Below are 17,428 nucleotides of genomic sequence, written 5' to 3' on the forward strand. Positions count from 1 at the left end.
TGTGTGTGTGTGTGTGTGTGTGTGTGTGTGTGTGTGTGTGTGTGTGTAAGATGAGCATCTGGAATCATTTGCTGAAAGTTTCCCACAACGGTCACTTAACAGAGAGAGAGGGATTTTGTTTTCTCACCGAGGCTGCTCCTGTTACATTCTAATAGCAAAGCTGACCCCAGAGCAGTTTCTAGAGAGTTCCGCCTCACTCCCCTCGGCTCTCTGTTTGTGAAGGGAAAGACTTTCGGGTTCTGACACCAATGGCATAGTAGAACTAGAGAAGAGCCGTAAAGTTTATTTTGATGCCACTGTCTTTGATAGAGTGATTGTTCTCAAGACTTTTGGTAAAGCTGAACGTGCACAAATTTGTTTTTTTGTTTACATCATCATCATCATCATCATCATCATCATCATAACTGTCATCAATGACCGCTACTTTGCCATTTGGTTGATAGAACACAAACTGGGCTGGCTCCAGCAGTGTAGAGCTCTCTCAAAGCAGCTGACTGTGCAATACCGTTTCATTTTTCAATAAATGCAGAGATCCAAGTCATAAAGGTTTTGTCCTAAAGCCATCTACCCAAGTGGTAACTAATGGACTATGCTGCATAGATTTAGTCTCTAAACTGACACTATAAACTCATAACCCATTGAAGTTCAAGGGACCGCATGTTCTGTTTTTTCTTTCTGTTTTTTTAACATGCAAATGATCATGAATTTGCCATTTTAAGGTTTAGCATTTTAAGGGTAGTCTGTGTAATTGTTACCAATTATTTGTAATTGTTGAATCATATTTGTAAGGGCAAAACATGAATCATCTTGTTTTATGTATTAATAAGTACATGTGTTTTTTTCATGTTACATGCTTGCCTGTTTAGTTTAGGTTGCACCAAATATATTGTCGAGCATACCAACAAACGTTTCCTTGATAAGGAATTTGGATTTCACACTTGCGCGGGATTTACCTAAAACCACCATACTGTACCACACTTGTCATTATTGGGAAAATCTATGATAAGAAATCAGCATCCAGCGTCTCATGTATTCACACAAGATATAACCACAGTCCTAGATCACCTTCCTTTTTGTGTGCAGTCTGACTTGTTAGGAGAGCCACAAAGTGTAACAGCCTTACAATACTGGAGCCAACAATCGCACGTTTCCAACTGTTTTTCTTCCCCTCCTATTCTGCAGGACGTCCCACCGTTTTGACTCTGAATGGACTTCAGCATGTCAGCACTGGTGCACACGGTCCTCCTTCAGAAATCTCCTCTTGTGCTCTTAATCTGTCTTGATCCCTATCTACCTCTAATGTGTGATCTGTGACATCATTCCACTGTTTCATCTGATCGCTGACTTTTTCTTTTTTTTTTTGTATTGTTGCCTTAATTCCTGCTATTGATACACGTGGCAAACAAATTTGATATTATTGGCTGATGTGCTGGTGATCCAACATAGCAAAGGGTGTGGATGGATAAAGCGAGAAAGTACACCAAAAAAGTTGATGTAAGCTACCTCAATGCCTGTCTGAGTGATTGGGATTGACATATTTGTTCACAAAATAAGACTTGAAATAATTTCGTCCTTATAGTCGCATGTAAAATATCTGCAGATCTAGTTTAGTTACATCTCACTTATAAACTTATTAGAAATCACGCTGATGTTCTACTTATTTTTTTTATAGAGAGACAGAGTTATGTCGGATGCACGTGCCTGGTATGATTACATCACTAATTAAACTTTGGGCTCGTTCACACGCAAATGGGAATTTGGGATACGTCACGTCAACGTCTCGTTTCTATTGGTTCGTTGCTACGTTGATTGGTACGAGGAGCCGGCTGATGACTATTTAGATAGAGAGAGATGGAGGGTGATCGAAACACACGGAGGATGGACTTGGTCCGTAATGCAAGCATCTGTAGGTAAGCGGAGGCTGGTTGTATGATCGTCAATGAAAGTGCACAAATAACGGGTTGCTCTGTAGTAGTCGCTCCGTCTCTGATCTTGAGAAACGTTACTAAGATAATTGTCCATGAGTTCTAACGACAAGCTGAGCTACTTTTAAGCGCTGTGCTGCAGTAGAAGGACTGGTGAAAAAGTGACTTTTCCCGATTTCAATTTTGTTAATAAAACAAGAAAAGTGTACTTTTTAGTGGTTGTTTTGAGAGTGTTGGTGTGGAGAGTCATTTGAAAATAAACATGGGTGAACAGGTGTAAAGAAAGCAGGTGAGCGTTGCTGACACTTACAATAACACTAAGTTCGTATCAGTTATTGCAACCCCGTGCTTAACTTAATCTATCGCGCACATTTAACATTAAAATCGTGATTAAATGAAACTCTGGACATAACTTACTAAATTAACGGTAACTTGTGTATGTAACGTTAAGTCAAACGGTCGGGTTAACGTTCACGGTTCTGTATTTCTATTTCCAATTCCTAGTCCTAATTAGTTAACGTTACATGCTTATTTTCATGTAATGTTATGCTTTATGTAACTGCTTCTAAATATGTGTTACTGACCGGAGAATAAGAGGATTTCACACAAAATGAAGACTTTAAAGTCAACGTCTCAGCTCTGTGACTTGACCGACTCGGGGCCAGAAAGCAGAGGTCTCAGGTGTTGACACAGGTGAGGCTGTCCTAGCCTCACACTCTGAATAATGAATGATGTCCATTGCCTCAGCCATGTAAGAAACATGCTGCTTTTGACGCTAACGTTACATGGCTGAAGTTCACTCTCTTCCCTTTTCATCACAGGCGTTTCATCAATGGCTCTTGCAGATTGGGTCCAAGATGTAGTTACCGACATGAATGGCCAGCTATACCACAAATATGCAGGTACTTTCAGAAAGGTGGATGCTGGTATGGTGAACGCTGCAGGTACGCTCTTTTTATCCCCACATCCCTCGGTTGTATGTAGTTAAACGAGAGTATATGTCATGCACACGGATTACCTTAGCTCTTGAATATTTCCCACCGCTAGGTATCTCCATGTCCTACCTGAAGTTGTAGCAACTGTTGCAGGTAGAAGAGGTTCAGTGCCTACGGTTTCCTCTAGTGTGGCTTACACTCCACCTGACAGAAGAGGGTCAGAGCCTGCTCTCCTGCAGGCGGACGTGCTGTCCAGGCCGGCGTACAACGGACCACAGTTAGTGGTTAATATCTCAAATCCTCCGCACAACACTGGGCTCCTGGCAGCAGATATTGCTGAGGAACAATCACAAGGTATTGAATGTCTTCATGGATGATGCTGCCTTTGGTTAGCATTTCTCCATACTTATGCTTTTCTTTACAGATACCAACACTCCTCTCACTGCCTCTGGGGAATCGGTCCAGAGTTCAGAAGCTGCTCAAGCATGTGCACGTGAAGGAAGAAATGAGCAGGTTTGCTTGATTATAAGTGTTCGTTATACAGGGCATGTTGGTGAATCAAGCCAAAATTGAACCCAGGAGGCTGTTGCTGACTTTAAAGTTTCTGTGTCCAGGAGACTTCCAATGAGACAATAGAGGACGGTGCAGCTGCTGCGGCCTTTAGTACCCGAGGGAATATGGAGGAAATGGACGCCTTCCTCCGGAGTCAAAATGTGACCTGTGGCATCTGCATGGACAAGGTGTATGAAAAGACGGATCCAAGAAACCATGTTTTTGGAATCTTGCCCAACTGCAGTCACTCCTTCTGTTTACAATGCATCATGACCTGGAGGAAAACGAAAGACCTCGGGCCGGATGTGGTAAAGTAGGTTCAAGTCAAATATTTGAATATTTAAATGCATCTGACAATGCGTGTAAAGGATTTGACTTGACATCAGTGTTTCAATGATGATTCCCAAGGAGCTGCCCACAGTGTCGAGTGAGATCTGCCTTTTATGTGCCAAACAAACACTGGGTTGAAGGACAAGCAAAGGAAAGCCTAATTGCTGCCTTCAAAGAGAAATTCAGGTATGTTGTGAATATTTTGATAGCAGCACTAAACACTACAGCTGGGCCGAAGGTCTAACCTGTTCTTCATACTGGACATGCCCCTCCAGCTGAACTTCTCATCTGAAGCCAGACACCTTTCTCACTATCCATAACGGGAAGCGATCCTTCTTGAGGTGTAAAGCAACGTGATGATCTGTCTTAACATGTTTTAACAGGAAATGCTTCAAAAGTAGAGAGATGTGACGCATTTCTCGGGGGCCTGTAAGACTCACCCTGATTGGATTCAAATGTATTGTCACGGTAGAACTGCCTATTTAATGTATATATGCATGTGTGCGCACTGAAGGTCCTACATTGGTAATGATTACAAAATGGGACTGCAATATTAAATATGTTAAGCCAACTTGCCTTTTTCCATGCAGTTTTGCCTTTTTAGTATTTGAAGTTCTAGCCAATGCTGATCTTGCAGTTTGTTGTTTTGAGAAATGCCCACATGCAACTAAAACTCCTTCCTGTTTGGTCTTGTCTCATGACTCTAGTAAGAAAAGATGCAATTACTACACCCGCTACAGATGCTGTCCCTTCAAGACGGAGTGCCTTTATCGGCATGACAAACATGCTCCTCACGGGTCATTTCCAGTAAATATAATCCCTGTTCTGTTATCCAGTTCTCACCACCACTGGTATGGGCGAGCTATGCGTTTACTCTTTTACATTTATTTCTTGCTCAACAGTATTACACAGAAGATGAAGACTACGATGGTGTAGATTTAATTAATCTTTTCGTAGCCATGACCGTTCTCAGGGACCACAACGCTGGTGGTGATGATGATGAAGACGACGGCTTTCCTTTTTACCTATCTGAAGAGTATGGTTTCTGAGCCTTTTCAATCTCTTCAGTGCCTGAAACCACTGAATGGGGTCTTAGTTATTCAATTGCCCCCTGAAGAATACATGGCTGTGTTTTGACCCATCTGTCAGTATTGAAATCTTCTCTTGAGAACTGATCAAGATTCAGGATGACAACCCTGCCCCATTGAGGGCCCTGTGTTAGTTTTTAATTACAGTCGCACTGCAGCAGGTGATTTTACTGACTAGCAGTAAGCACAACCAGAGAGGAACTAACTTGTGAAATCACCTGCTACAGTTTGTTAGGTAATGAGTAGGTGTACTCTTGGCTCTCTGTGGCACATGGTTATTTGCCCCTGTAATAGATGTGAGCGTCCCAGATGTGATGCGTCTAATGATATTGTGGCCTGCTAGTTTGGATTTATTTATGTCCTGTGGCCATAGTGCTTCCAACATGTTGCAAATTGTTAATTTTCCCATGACCTCAAATTAATAGGAGTGCTCTATTCTAACTTCTCTCCTAGCAATTTGCACCATTTTGATATTTTTAAAGTGTGGATTGTAGTTTTAATTGTCTAGATAAAAATATATGCTGTACCCCTTCTTGCTAATGTCCCCTACTGATAACTCGAGTCATGTGACCCTTTTTTTTTTCCCCTTAGATTTGGCAAGAATATGAAATGTAAGTTTTTATTTATTTTTAAACAAGCTGTACTTGTACACAGAAAATAAAAAATTGCTTCACAAGTTTTCTCACTGAAAAGGTTTGTCGTGCTTTTTTTATTTTTTTTTTAAATTTACGTTTTGCAGGTATAAATGGGTGAGATTTGCGTTTGAGAGGCTGGAACCTGTTGCTTCTGAGTTTCACCACTAGGTGGAAGTCGGAGCACAAACTTCGTGACATGACACTCGCGAAGAAGACATGTCAACAGAACCGGCGGGGTGGCTGCTTGGCAGTGCGGGCGCTGTGTAAAAGTTCACCCGGCAGTATGTTTGTGAGTCGGTTTGACGGGCAGTCTAAGCTGCTGGTTCGGTCGCTTCTGTGTGGAACCTCCGGTGCTCTCAGAGCTCTGGACGTCTTCCACAGGCAGCAGCGTGTCAACCCGGACATGTCCCTGTGTCCCTTCATGGAAACGCTATGCCAAGACGAAGTAACGTGTCCCCAGACTGAAGACCAGCCGCTAACTGTGTGAGTAACCGCACCAGGCTTCTGTCAAATACGTGTAACGTCTGTTCGGAAGTAAAAGAGGGGATAGAAACTGCTAACAAGTGCGTTTCTCTCTGCAGACATTTTCACTTGTCATAGCACGCAAATGTCAAAATATAATTCCACTACATTATTAGAATTAGTACTTGTGTCCTACCACTGTGAGCCTGTATGCACTGGGAACAAGTAAATAAATTAGTTTGAGAAGTCGTGCTTGGATCCTCATAAGTGGCAACCTAAGAGAAATGGTGCACATCTACCGTATTACGTCACATCCCTATGCCTCACACCAATTCTTTCCCCCTCACCTGTTCTAGTGAACCCCTGGTATGCCTGTTCCCAGCATTATTTAAACACAACCTGCTCTCCTTCGTCTATCTGGTCCACTCGGTTCTTCCTCGGCCCGCTGTGCGTCGTCTCCTTGAATGCCTCACCCAGGACCCTCGTCCGAGCCCCTGGGTCATCGCTCTGGTTAGACAGCTGGAGAGAGCCACTGGGACCCACGACGACCCCCCTCTGTACACTCCACTGTGCAGCCAGAGACTCGAGGAGCTGTCCCAGCGTTTGGTTGGTTTTGGTGAGACCGGAGGATGGGCCGCCTGCCTCAGCGGTCCAACGGTAGAATCTGATTCTCAAAATGCGTCTGGTTCATCAGTGCTGAGGACACAATGGAAAAGAAAGGGCCGCTTTGTCACTCTGGACTCAGATTGTGAGGAAACGGGACAGCGGAGTAAAAGGATGAAGATGGATGTCTCTGGTGGTGAATGTTGCGATGTTGATGAATGGAGCACAAAAGAGGAGACATCGGGAAGGTCGGAAAGTGCTGCTCGAGCAGAAACGCTTGGTGAAGAACTGCAGCCAGCACCAGACGGTCCATGTGACGCTCTGCCTGAACATATAAAGGTAGAGACCATACTTCTATCAGCAGGCGTCATCTGTCCAGTCTTCACCGAAATGTACATCATTTACATTCTTTATTCAATTAAATGATAGGAGGCCCTCCTGATAACACCTTTCCAAGTGATCAAATCAAGTGTACTCACCCAGGTCACAGTTTTAGTAGAAGTACAAAAACCTTTTTCTTTTTTTTAGGTCTCTGTTCTTCAAATAAAAGAATTACTGGAAAATCAGACAGAGGTAAGAATATCTTTCTTCTAGCCATCACAGCCTGAGAGTGACATTTACTTTTCCTATAATAATTGTCTGTTTTGCAGTGGGACCAGATCTCAATGGAGGTGTTCAAAGTATTAAACGACTGTGACCCCGGCCAAGTATGTCCTCAAAGTTCTTTAGCAGACTTTTTGTCAATGTTTAACTCCTGCATTAATGCGTCTGTATTGTAAACTGAACTATAAAGGTGATGAGACAAATTATTGGGTACATCTTTTAATGCACTGACACACAACACCAATAAAGGCTCAGAAATTGTGATTGAGTCGACTAATAATTGAACATAAGTTTCACAACGGTAGTTGGTATTACATTGTACAGACGTCTCTGAATGTGTAGCATCTGGAATATAAGAAATGGACTATAAACTAACAGCGTTTGTTCCACTGGTGACTTTAGCTTGTTGTGCTTTACAGCGACACTCAACACGATCTTTTGCTTGCTGATAAGCGGTGAAAGGTCTAATTTCACATCTCACCCTCTCCTGTTTAGGTGGAGGTGTTCTGCAGCATGCTGAGTTTTCCTGACTTGCCGGAGCAAACTCTGCCTAACCTGTGCAGCAGTATTTTGACTCCTGCTCTTGACTTCAGCTACAGCACGGCAGCAACACTCATCAGGAGCCTCCTGCTGCAGAAGGTCCATCACTGGATATGCAAAGTATGGAAACTGTGCTGCTGCGTTTTGAGACTGACGGGATGTCATTTTTACCGCAGGTCCTCTCCCTGTCGGAACCGGCCTCCAGATGTTTAGTCACTGCAGTGACGTCGCTGTGTAGCCGCTATCCCAGACCAGCGTGCCACGCTCTGATCGGACCAGTTCTAGAGGAAAAGAACATGGGTGAGGAAAGGGTTGTTAGCATTGCCTGTTGCAGGGGGCTCAGAGTCGGTAAGTTGCAGAGCAGCTGGCATGGATTCAGTGTCCTGGTTGAAGTAGAAACAGAACAGATGCTTTGAAGGTATGACCTTGTTCCTCACCTCTTGGCCCGAACATCAACTGATCCTCTGTTTTGAACTTTGCTTTGTTTTCAGGGAACTCGCAGGCTGAGCTGCTGAACAGACTGATAGAAGGCTGTCTGGATTCCCATTACAGACTGCTGGTGCTTCAGTAAGATAAAACATGTAACTGTTTTTACAGCAGTAACAAGTCAAAGAAGCACAACACAAGAACAGACTTATGGTTATTGAGTGTTTATGCAGTCTTTTTACCCCCCCAGAATGACATTCAAAATATCTTGGGGTGAGGCTGTGCTCTCCGTTATCCACAGCGTGCTGGACTCTAAGGTAAGATGAACGGTTGTTTATTAATGGTGAAAGTGCTGCAAGGCCATGTAGTCCTAATATTCATTGTTATTGAGTTGCCTGTTTTTCTCTTTCGTTTCTTCAGCCTGACTTCAGTGAAGAACTGTTCACACAGTTCAGCGAACAGCTCCTCAGCCAGGGTCCTCAGTTCACCAAGTCTGTGAAGTTTGCAAAAATGATGCTAACGGTCCTCACCAAATATAACCGTCATGTAAGTTTGTACATGATGTCATGCATAATGGCAGAGCAGTGGATGAAATGGTGTTTGTAACCTTTCTGTGTATCAATGTTTCTCCAGGTGACGGCTGCTCACAAACACTCCCTGCAAGGTTGCCTGATGGTAAATGAGACCTTCCTGAAAAAGTCTCTGCAAGCTGCTTTGAAAAGAATCACACCCGCGTGAATTTTCTTCCGTCGTAATGCACGTTAATAAAACTGTTTGAATACGTTCTTGTCCATCTCTTGGCAATATTTACTTGAAAGTGACGCACCTCATTCCACCAGGTTGACACAGAAAAATATCACATTTTTTGAGCGCAACAGTGACTGGTTTGCCTCTAGATTCAGATTTGACTTACAAAATGTGATCTTGTAAAATAAGATGCAGTATTATATATTATGCTGTGATTAGAATTATCTTCACCTCGACCATCTTCAACACTAATCTCCTGGTTGTATGTTAAGGCATCTGTATTATGTAATAATACAACACTGTTGAAGGCTATTCTGCTGCATGAATACTTTTAATTTTAGTACTTGAAGTAAACTGGTTTGCTTCTGTAGGATTTTTAATACAGGACTCTACCTTGAAATTAAGTGTTTTTATTTTGAGGTATTTCTAGTTTTACTTTCTAACTTGTTCATGTGTTTATTTGTCTTTTTTGTATTAACATTTTTTTTAAATAAATGAATCCCATGAAAATCAATGCCCACAACCAAACTTAAACATACACACACAACGGGGGGGAATTCAAGTAACTGAGAAAAGTTAATCTTAACCACGTGCCAAAGACACAAAAGAAATGGGAGTAAACTGCCAAAGCAGTCAAATTGAGTCCAGGTATTGCAAAAAGGGACCCCAAGATTCTTCCCATTCCTTTTCATGCTTATATTTCAAGTAGATTAGACTGCTGTAATGCTCACTTCACAGATATTCAAAAACAATCTATTGAAAAGCTATTAATTCTGAATTCAGCTGCCAGGTTTGAACAAGAAAGAGCGCATTGCACCAGTTTGAACCTTCACTGGCTCCCAGTGTCCTATTGGATTGATTTTAACATTCTTATGTTTGTTTACGAGGATCCCTGTGGTTTGGGAAGCGCCTACATTACTAATTCTTTGTTTTATAATCATTTGCATCCTCTTAGATCTTTTAAAATACAAACTATCACAAATAAAATCACTAGCTCTGCCTTTTTTAACTCTTTACCATGGAATTACCGACCCAAGGATTTAAGTTGTGAACATCTCTAAACGACAATTGTAGAATGCATTTATTCAACATTGCCTTTTTTTAAAGTTTGACTTTTATTTTGTTTTATTCTCATCTTTTATGTTTTGTTTTTAGCATGCCTGTTCTTGCTATTTGCTGCCTGTTTTTTGTTCTTTTGATTGCTTGTTTTTTTGCACATTTGTATTTGTTTGCCTTTCTTTATTTATTCACTTGTTTCTTCACTTTATTGTAAAGCACTTTGAATTACGCCACCTGCATGAAAGGTGTCTTATGAAAAGTTATCTCCTTTTTGTCAATTTATTTTGTTGAGCACAGCACACATCGGCATCATTTTGATGTAATATTATTCACAGAGCAAATATGTATTAAAGAAAGGATTACAGATATAACAAACAACAGTTAGATATTATACAAAGTCATTCTTTTTAAAGGGGAAACTAATGAACATGTCTTAGATTGTTTTCATGCTAGGCTATTTTTTAGGGTTTTTTTAGGTGAACTAATAAAAGAAAGAAAAATATATCATACTCATGGCAAAGATTGATGTATCTCTCACTTTTAACAATTCTAATTTCTCTGCAGATACAACTTACATACCGAACTTGATTAATAAAAGTAATCAATATAAGTATCTCACTATCCTAATATTGAAAACTTGAAACTCGAAAGTAAGGAATTGGCTAAAACTATGTTATTTAGATATTTCAAATTAGTAGACCCTGAGGATTTTCGTTTTTCTTATTCTTCTTTTTTACCTAAATTTAGTTTTTTGTTGTACAATTGAGTTACTATTTTTTAAATTATATCTATACTACGATGTATTTACTGCAACTCTTATAATTAATTAAAACAAACTGGAACATATATAATCCATTTAATAAATGTATTGAATTTTGCCAATAAAGCTGCGGGAAAAAAACTTCTTCGCCGCTTTTTGATGACGTGCACACAATGGCGCCTTTATCTTGCGTAACTTCCCTCTGAACTTCCTTTTCAACGTAGTGAGTCGTGAGGGACGAGCCGCAAAAATGAGGTTAGACTCAGTTTAACTAATAAATGTCAAATAATAAGCTGTTTCCACATTTAAACCGAGCTGCAATACTCGTTTAAGTCTTACGTATTGTTATCGTATGTGTTATTTAGTACATTTATTCAGAATTGGGTGAAGCTAAATGTAACGTACGGAACCGGCTAAGCTGCCGCGATAACGTTAGGTCACCCGATGCAATCCTCCGTCATCCACACGTTTAGGATGTGTTTTAGAAAACAATCATGCATCGGATGTATATATTGACTCTCCCAGAACATATTTATGAGAATATCTTTCAACTTTTCACCTATTTTGTGATTTTGTTGCCGCCATAGATCAACGGAAGTAACTGGGTCTATGGAGGTGTTCCGCTAATATCTGCCTCGATATCTTTTCTGATATTTTTCTTACAGTAAGGTCTCCAGGGATACGTTGTATGAAGCCGTGAAGGAGGTCCTGCAGGGCTCTCTGACCAAGTCAAGGAAGTGAGTCCATGTGTTAAACCTCTTGTGCCTTGAGATAAATGGCGTTAATGGCCGACGATGTTTAACGTTGTCTTTTTTTAGGTTTACGGAGTCTGTGGAGCTGCAGATCAGCTTGAAAAACTATGATCCCCAGAAGGACAAGCGTTTCTCCGGCACCGTCAGGTTCGACCCTTTTCCTGTTTCACCCGACCTTTTCCCTGTGTGCTTCCAGCCCTGTCTGAGGATACAAACAGCCTGTAAATATGGCTATTGGTTGCTGAAATCTTTTTAAAAGTGAAAGCCAAAAGTCCAGACAGGCCAGGGGCAGACATGGAGAAGTACTCTGGGTAGTCTGACTGAGCCGACCCAGCCTTGCTGGTTGGAGGTGAAGCAGACGGACCCCTACCCTGGGTCTTAAAACATGAGGGGAGGCTTTGAGTGGCTGAGCTGCTAAGTTCATGTCCTCAAGCCGACCAATTATTACAAAGAGGTCAGCTGGACACCGGCCACAATGGTGGTATGGGTAAGATTTCTTCTATTACGTAGTAAAATGAGGGAGATGTCATTTGAGGATGGCAGAGTATTTGTTTTTTAGACAAGAGAACTTTTTTCATCCCAAAGATTAATTGGGATAAAAGAAGCTTGTAAACCAGAGCGATGACTTAAAATGAATTGGCCTGTATGGCGTGATGTATGCATTAGAGAAGAGCACGTGTGAGTTTTCATTTAAACCACCGTAATGCGGACTGTGCAGTCTGAACCGTACCCTGCCTTACTTCCAACTGATGCCCTTGTGCTTGGTGTGGGGTTGTGAGCAGCGTCTCTTACCTGCTTTGTAAATCTGCAGGCTGAAGAGTCTCCCCCGGCCCAAGTTCTCCGTGTGCGTCCTGGGAGACCAGCAGCACTGTGACGAAGCCAAAGTCGCTGAGCTGCCGCACATGGACATCGAGGCTCTCAAGAAGCTCAACAAGAACAAGAAGATGGTCAAGAAGCTCGGTACGAAGTTAGCCTTCTCACTCGCAACAACGCCTGATTTGTGATGATTGAAGTCCTGCAGGTTATTTTTTTTTAACGTTGGTGTTTCTCACTCCCTCTCTAGCCAAAAAGTACGATGCCTTCCTGGCCTCTGAGTCTCTGATCAAGCAGATCCCTCGTATCCTGGGTCCTGGGCTGAACAAGGCTGGCAAGTTCCCCTCCCTGCTCACCCACAATGAGAACCTGAACACCAAGGTGGATGAGGTCAAATCCACCATCAAGTTCCAGATGAAGAAGGTAAGCTCAGCAATACTCAAAAACAAAAAAATGATCGCGTCACTCCCACACATGCATATACAGCTCATGAATCACAAACAGGTAGTGGATCGGTACTCCGTATCTGCCGATAATCAAAGCCCAGCTCTCTTTATCCGGACTGAAACGGTTGGATTGGTGCATCCCGACTTATTTTACTGTTCTGTTCTGAACGTTGATGTTATACTTAAGAAATTGGTTGTTGGGTGACTGAACAATGTATTAATCTTCACTCTATCCTGTAGGTTCTGTGTCTGGCTGTGGCTGTAGGACACGTGAAGATGACGGAGGATGAGCTTGTGTACAACATCCACCTTGCCGTCAACTTCCTCGTGTCTCTGCTGAAGAAGAACTGGCAGAACGTGCGTGCCCTCTACGTCAAGAGCACCATGGGCAAACCCCAACGCCTCTACTAAAGGACCGCTTTTCTATCAATAAACATGTGGAGATGCTCCAAGTTCACTGTTCTGAGACTTTGTTTGTAAACATCACGGACGCCTATGAACTACTAGGTGTCTATTCTCAATGTAAGGCCTCCTTTATATTTAACATGTATTGAATGAGCTTATATAGGGACAAAACAAAGAAGCTGTTTTAGTTCTTTTCTCAATGGTTTAAAATTAAAGGTGATTGTAGCCGTAATGTTTTAACACTAAAGTAGTGATTGTGTTCATTGATCTTAGCAGTGTATATCAATGTACAGGGGAGAAAAACCTGTCACGTCTACTCAAATATATTTAAATTGCTGACGAATCATTTTCCAAGGGGCATTTACTTTTACACATTTTTTTGGATGTCGCTACTAAGCCTCTCGGCCCGTCGCTAGATGGTAATGTGAAGGTCAACCATGTTGAGTTTCCTCTATGCTGTAAACAGAATTATCCCTCAAACTAATAGTCAGTGATTAAAGATATAAAATGATTATCTAATTTGTGGGAGAAAAAGTAACTGCTGCTGTTGTGAATCAGCTGATCTTATCAGTGGGGCTCTTCAGCAGCCAGACTGTTATTTGTGGGCCATTATAATGAATATGTGCAGACTCATGAAAAGGTGCATGATGAATATATTTTATGACTTGCATAAAACAGCATTTTTAAATAAACTAATAGTAAAAAAACAACAGTTGGGGCTTGTATGCCACTGTTAAATGTTGTGTACAGTAAGGGTCCATGCATCCAATCAACTTAAGAACAGTTGAATAATCCCTTTGAAGTGTTTGGATTCAGTGAAGTTTATAGTTGGGACTCAAATATTTCCTTCACAGGGCAGTGAGAGTGATAATTGGTTCATCACTTGGGTCAACACCAGCCTTTATTTACCAAAGATAAAAACACAGCAACCGGTACAACCAAGGCTACCCATGAGCCTCTTGGGCGGTCTTCCTGCTCTGGTTTGACTGTGAATCTCCTAATAGGATTATCTATTCTCAGTGCAGGAGAAATTAACAAAACACGGACGGGAACTTCCACGAATATATTTGTGTTTCCAGCATCAATGAGAAATCCAGAGCTGACTGTGAAGAGGATTTGAATGATTTAATCTGTTTTCAACCCGAGGAAGACAATTGGATTATTCTTGAGAAGACAGAAGTTGATGTAGTGATGACCGCTCAGGTGAGTCAAATCTACCAGCTGTCCTACCTGGTTACGGCTTTAAATGGGATGATTGTATCTTTCATAATAGAGGAAATGTTTCTGAACTAATTTCAGCCTGATGCAGAGACAAACATCTACAGCCCGTCCACCATGCGGGACAATGAGGACGCTGACGAAGGTAACGGCTTTAAAATGTTCGCACAAAGTCCAGGAACCAGTATCATGGCTGTACATTTAAACTGGGTTGTGTCTCAACAGAAACCAGTCAAGAGGAGCTGCCAATCACAAGCTGGAACGAGCTGTCCATCATAGAGCGTGTCGGCCTCGACAGGTGACCAGTGTGATGTTTATCTGCCACACAGCCTGTCATAGTAGACCTTTAATAACACGAGTTCATCTGACTTTCCGTCACACTGTCACTTGTCTTTGTTTCTGACAGTGTGGAGCTGTCAGAGAAAGATTTGGAGGTAAGGTCCCCATGATATACCACACACTACATGCTGTTTTTTCCTCTTTTGAATTAGCCTACATGTGTATTTTGATGTACTTCATATATTACATGTGTGCATGTTTGTTAGTTGCTTTTAAATGAACAGGTTCTGCTTGTTATAATCATTATTCCCATTAAAAGATCTCTTCCTAAAGCTCTGTCAATGTGAGCGATGATGAGAGACGAAACCTACAGTCCTATGCAAATATGTATTCAAATGTTTGTCTTTTAAACGCCTGTATGAACAGGAGACGGACTTGAACACTTGTGATCCTTTAAATTTAAGTTTTAGTTGTCATCTTGTCTGTATGTGGATTTTAAAGAATATACTTCTTGATTTTGTGCTAAATATCCAAGCAGCAGATAAAAACGTATTCATTTTCCATCTGAAATGTAAGATGAATGTTGTTGCTCCCAGGCGGCCTTCTCTCAGATCGCCGTGGCCTCCCGCTGTGATCAGTACACCCTGAAGCAGAGGCTGCAGGCGGAGGAGCACGCCCGCAACCTGGCCGAGGACAACATCCAGCTGGAGCTGACCAGAGGCAGGGAGACGCTGGAGGTGCAGTAAATGGCTGATGATGATGTGAGATACGCTTTGATGACGCTACCATAGAGCAGGTGTACACGTGTGTGTGTGTGTGTGTGTGTGATTTCAGACACTGAAGGACCTGTGTCTGGACAGTAAGCGCAGTAAGATCCTGCAGAGGCTGGAGCTGTCTCTGGACGTCCTCGGTGGGACCGTGGAACGAATCTCCAACACGGCGGAGGTGCTCGGCGCTGTGCACCAGGTACTGGATGGCTCAGTAACACTTAGGAACGTGGTTTACGACCTGTGGGTCGGGGCGCCAAAAAAGGGCCCTAGAATAACTGTGAGGGGGGGTCACAAAATGATTAGAGACATTTCTAAAAACTGAATACTTTCACCACTTTAAGCCTCAAGAAATCCTTCAAATAAAACAGTTTCAGAGGGAAGAATCACCCATAAAAGATTAAATCTATAACATTTCATATTATTCACGAAATAAGCAACAATCAAAGTTAAAGTTTGTGCACTTTTTGTACACTGTTTGCATACACAGCAACACAATCTCTCTATCTATGCATTACAGTTTGTTAATATTGATCTGTCACACATTATAATGCATGTACGGACATGAAAGCGATCAACAACAGGTGTGTTGGTTTTGTATGATATTTTGTGTCTTTGATAGGAGGCTCGAGTGAGTCGAGCGGTGGAGCTCATGGTGGCTCATGTGGAGAACCTGAGGAGACACCATGACAGAAACGTGGCAGAGCTGGAGGAGGCCAAGAAGACGATCCAGCAGCAGAACTCGAGCACCGACCCCAGAGCGTCGCCAGGTCTCTGATGCTCTGTCTCGTGCTGTTCGTCTTGCTCTGTCGTCATGTGCAATATCTGACTGAATTTCTCGTTCTAGATCCAGAGGAAAGTGACAGCAGAAAGAAAAACTCTCAGCAGGTATGCCGATGTGCGGCATATTGTCCCATCTGATATGGGAACACTTTCCTTGTCATGACTTCAATCTGCCTTTTACTTGTGATCTTTCAGAGCAGCGTTCGTCGCAGACTCAGCATATCGCTAATTCCCAACCAAATCCAGGTAAGGAGGTTTCTTTAGCGAACTTTCTTTACAATTGTTATCATCCAGAAACCCAAACGAGCCGAGCGTCTTCGTCTTTGTCTCTACAGGAGAAGATAAAGCGAGACGTGAAGAAAAGAGCTCTTCCCGAAAGGTCCTTCAGCAAGGATTCCTTCCTCACCTGCACGTCTCCCCCCTTGAAGTCCAGCTGCTCTGCCATGACCATGGATTACAGCCTCCCTGCGGATGACAGGTCAGCTAGAGACTTTGTATCTGGAACCAAGTGATCAGCAAATGTGTGTCACCTCCTGATTTCCCTTTTCCATGTGTTCTTCAGGCCGCTGGATCCAGATGAAACTCTGTCAGAAGCTCCAGCTGCTGAGCTTCTTCCACCTCCGGTCCTCAGCCCCGAGTGTCTCCCATCTAAACAACAGGCCACCAGAAAGTTACGCGACAAAAAGTATGGACTCACTGGTCACGAACAAAATAGCAGAAACGCCACACAATACTAATACCTGCAGTAAACATCAACCCTGCTGAAGCTCTGGATGTTTGTTTGATTAAAGCTTGCTCTTTTTTTTGACGATGCTGTAATTCATGGCCTTAATTAACAGCCATCATTAATGTCTGTAGTAACACCTGCTCTTTTACTGCTGTGAACTGCGACTAAAAGACACTTTACACATTTAACACCAGTATAGAATATAGTTTTTGTTATTATTCCATCCTCCCTTTGTAACATTGCATTGACACTGTATTTGGGAGAACTGTAACGTACCTGTCTTTGTTGCAGTTCCCCTCTGGATACTTCGCGTCAGAGACACAAGGGCAAAGCTGCGTTATCAAAGAAAAAAGCAGACAAGGATAAAAAGACGACAAAGATCTACCGACGGCTTTCTGTGAGCACGTAAGTCGACATGTGTTTCAGAAGACGACTTGTGGTGATTCTTTCCGGTGGACACTGACCGACTGCTCTCCTCAGGTGTGGATCCTTGTGGCGACATCGTCCTCTGGCTCACTGGTTGTACCGCTGTCGCTGGGCGCTGCTCTGCATGTACCTGTTTGTGCTTTTGTG

At 42.4% G+C, this 17,428-nt stretch overlaps 4 protein-coding genes and 1 long non-coding RNA gene across 7 annotated transcripts; all 5 read left to right on the forward strand.

Moving 5' to 3' along the window:
• The first annotated feature begins 6 nt into the window (after window positions 1-6).
• mkrn4 (makorin, ring finger protein, 4) lies at window positions 7-5,471 on the forward strand. Of its 2 annotated transcripts, none has more exons than XM_031845073.1 (8): window positions 7-1,910; window positions 2,747-2,869; window positions 3,014-3,214; window positions 3,285-3,373; window positions 3,475-3,725; window positions 3,821-3,928; window positions 4,450-4,549; window positions 4,645-5,471. In XM_031845073.1, the coding sequence occupies exons 1-8, from the start codon at window positions 1,895-1,897 to the stop codon at window positions 4,789-4,791; spliced, it is 1,035 nt and encodes a 344-aa protein (XP_031700933.1). In that variant the 5' UTR covers window positions 7-1,894; the 3' UTR covers window positions 4,792-5,471. The 2 variants fall into 2 exon arrangements, with proteins under 2 accessions (XP_031700933.1, XP_031700932.1); XM_031845072.1 differs by having other exon boundaries at window positions 2,973-3,214; window positions 4,645-5,470.
• Window positions 5,472-5,693: 222 nt separating this feature from the next.
• Window positions 5,694-9,872, forward strand: fance (FA complementation group E). Of its 2 annotated transcripts, none has more exons than XM_031845450.1 (9): window positions 5,694-5,948; window positions 6,284-6,869; window positions 7,059-7,103; window positions 7,629-7,772; window positions 7,850-7,973; window positions 8,165-8,240; window positions 8,350-8,416; window positions 8,520-8,645; window positions 8,733-9,872. In XM_031845450.1, exons 1-9 carry the CDS (start codon window positions 5,749-5,751, stop codon window positions 8,835-8,837), a joined length of 1,473 nt encoding a protein of 490 aa, XP_031701310.1. In that variant the 5' UTR covers window positions 5,694-5,748; the 3' UTR covers window positions 8,838-9,872. The 2 variants fall into 2 exon arrangements, with proteins under 2 accessions (XP_031701310.1, XP_031701311.1); XM_031845451.1 differs by lacking the exon at window positions 5,694-5,948 and adding an exon at window positions 7,181-7,237 and having other exon boundaries at window positions 5,961-6,869.
• A 991-nt stretch (window positions 9,873-10,863) lies between these two features.
• On the forward strand, window positions 10,864-13,133 carry rpl10a (ribosomal protein L10a). Its single transcript, XM_031845173.1, has 6 exons — window positions 10,864-10,920; window positions 11,331-11,402; window positions 11,484-11,564; window positions 12,229-12,377; window positions 12,481-12,653; window positions 12,917-13,133. The coding sequence occupies exons 1-6, from the start codon at window positions 10,916-10,918 to the stop codon at window positions 13,085-13,087; spliced, it is 651 nt and encodes a 216-aa protein (XP_031701033.1). The 5' UTR covers window positions 10,864-10,915; the 3' UTR covers window positions 13,088-13,133.
• A 1,139-nt stretch (window positions 13,134-14,272) lies between these two features.
• LOC116382634 (lymphoid-restricted membrane protein) lies at window positions 14,273-16,123 on the forward strand. Its single transcript, XM_031845843.1, has 7 exons — window positions 14,273-14,284; window positions 14,381-14,444; window positions 14,525-14,597; window positions 14,706-14,733; window positions 15,175-15,315; window positions 15,413-15,544; window positions 15,968-16,123. Exons 1-7 carry the CDS (start codon window positions 14,273-14,275, stop codon window positions 16,121-16,123), a joined length of 606 nt encoding a protein of 201 aa, XP_031701703.1.
• Window positions 16,124-16,291: 168 nt separating this feature from the next.
• LOC116381958 (uncharacterized) lies at window positions 16,292-16,961 on the forward strand. Its single transcript, XR_004212695.1, has 3 exons — window positions 16,292-16,374; window positions 16,464-16,606; window positions 16,691-16,961. It is a non-coding gene; the product is annotated as an uncharacterized LOC116381958 (long non-coding RNA).
• The last annotated feature ends 467 nt before the right edge of the window (window positions 16,962-17,428 follow it).

This window comes from Anarrhichthys ocellatus, unplaced genomic scaffold, assembly GCF_004355925.1.
Source record: "Anarrhichthys ocellatus isolate YVR2014 unplaced genomic scaffold, GSC_Weel_1.0 scaffold5, whole genome shotgun sequence".
NCBI lineage: Eukaryota > Metazoa > Chordata > Actinopteri > Perciformes > Anarhichadidae > Anarrhichthys > Anarrhichthys ocellatus.

What these genes read in the sequence shown, in the direction of transcription:
- mkrn4 (XM_031845072.1), top strand. Translation starts at nt 1,852, where the DNA reads ATGGAGGGTGATCGAAACACACGGAGGATGGACTTGGTCCGTAATGCA. An exon ending in CGTAATGCAAGCATCTGTAG is followed by an intron (nt 1,911 to 2,746) that starts GTAAGCGGAGGC and finishes TTTTCATCACAG; the next exon opens with GCGTTTCATCAATGGCTCTT. An exon ending in TGGTATGGTGAACGCTGCAG is followed by an intron (nt 2,870 to 2,972) that starts GTACGCTCTTTT and finishes TCCCACCGCTAG; the next exon opens with GTATCTCCATGTCCTACCTG.
- fance (XM_031845450.1), top strand. Translation starts at nt 5,749, where the DNA reads ATGTTTGTGAGTCGGTTTGACGGGCAGTCTAAGCTGCTGGTTCGGTCG. An exon ending in GGAGCCTCCTGCTGCAGAAG is followed by an intron (nt 7,773 to 7,849) that starts GTCCATCACTGG and finishes TTTTTACCGCAG; the next exon opens with GTCCTCTCCCTGTCGGAACC. An exon ending in TCACCAAATATAACCGTCAT is followed by an intron (nt 8,646 to 8,732) that starts GTAAGTTTGTAC and finishes ATGTTTCTCCAG; the next exon opens with GTGACGGCTGCTCACAAACA.
- rpl10a (XM_031845173.1), top strand. An exon ending in CGTTTCTCCGGCACCGTCAG is followed by an intron (nt 11,565 to 12,228) that starts GTTCGACCCTTT and finishes GTAAATCTGCAG; the next exon opens with GCTGAAGAGTCTCCCCCGGC. An exon ending in GAAGATGGTCAAGAAGCTCG is followed by an intron (nt 12,378 to 12,480) that starts GTACGAAGTTAG and finishes CTCCCTCTCTAG; the next exon opens with CCAAAAAGTACGATGCCTTC.
- LOC116382634 (XM_031845843.1), top strand. An exon ending in CAATGAGGACGCTGACGAAG is followed by an intron (nt 14,445 to 14,524) that starts GTAACGGCTTTA and finishes GTGTCTCAACAG; the next exon opens with AAACCAGTCAAGAGGAGCTG. An exon ending in GAGCGTGTCGGCCTCGACAG is followed by an intron (nt 14,598 to 14,705) that starts GTGACCAGTGTG and finishes TGTTTCTGACAG; the next exon opens with TGTGGAGCTGTCAGAGAAAG.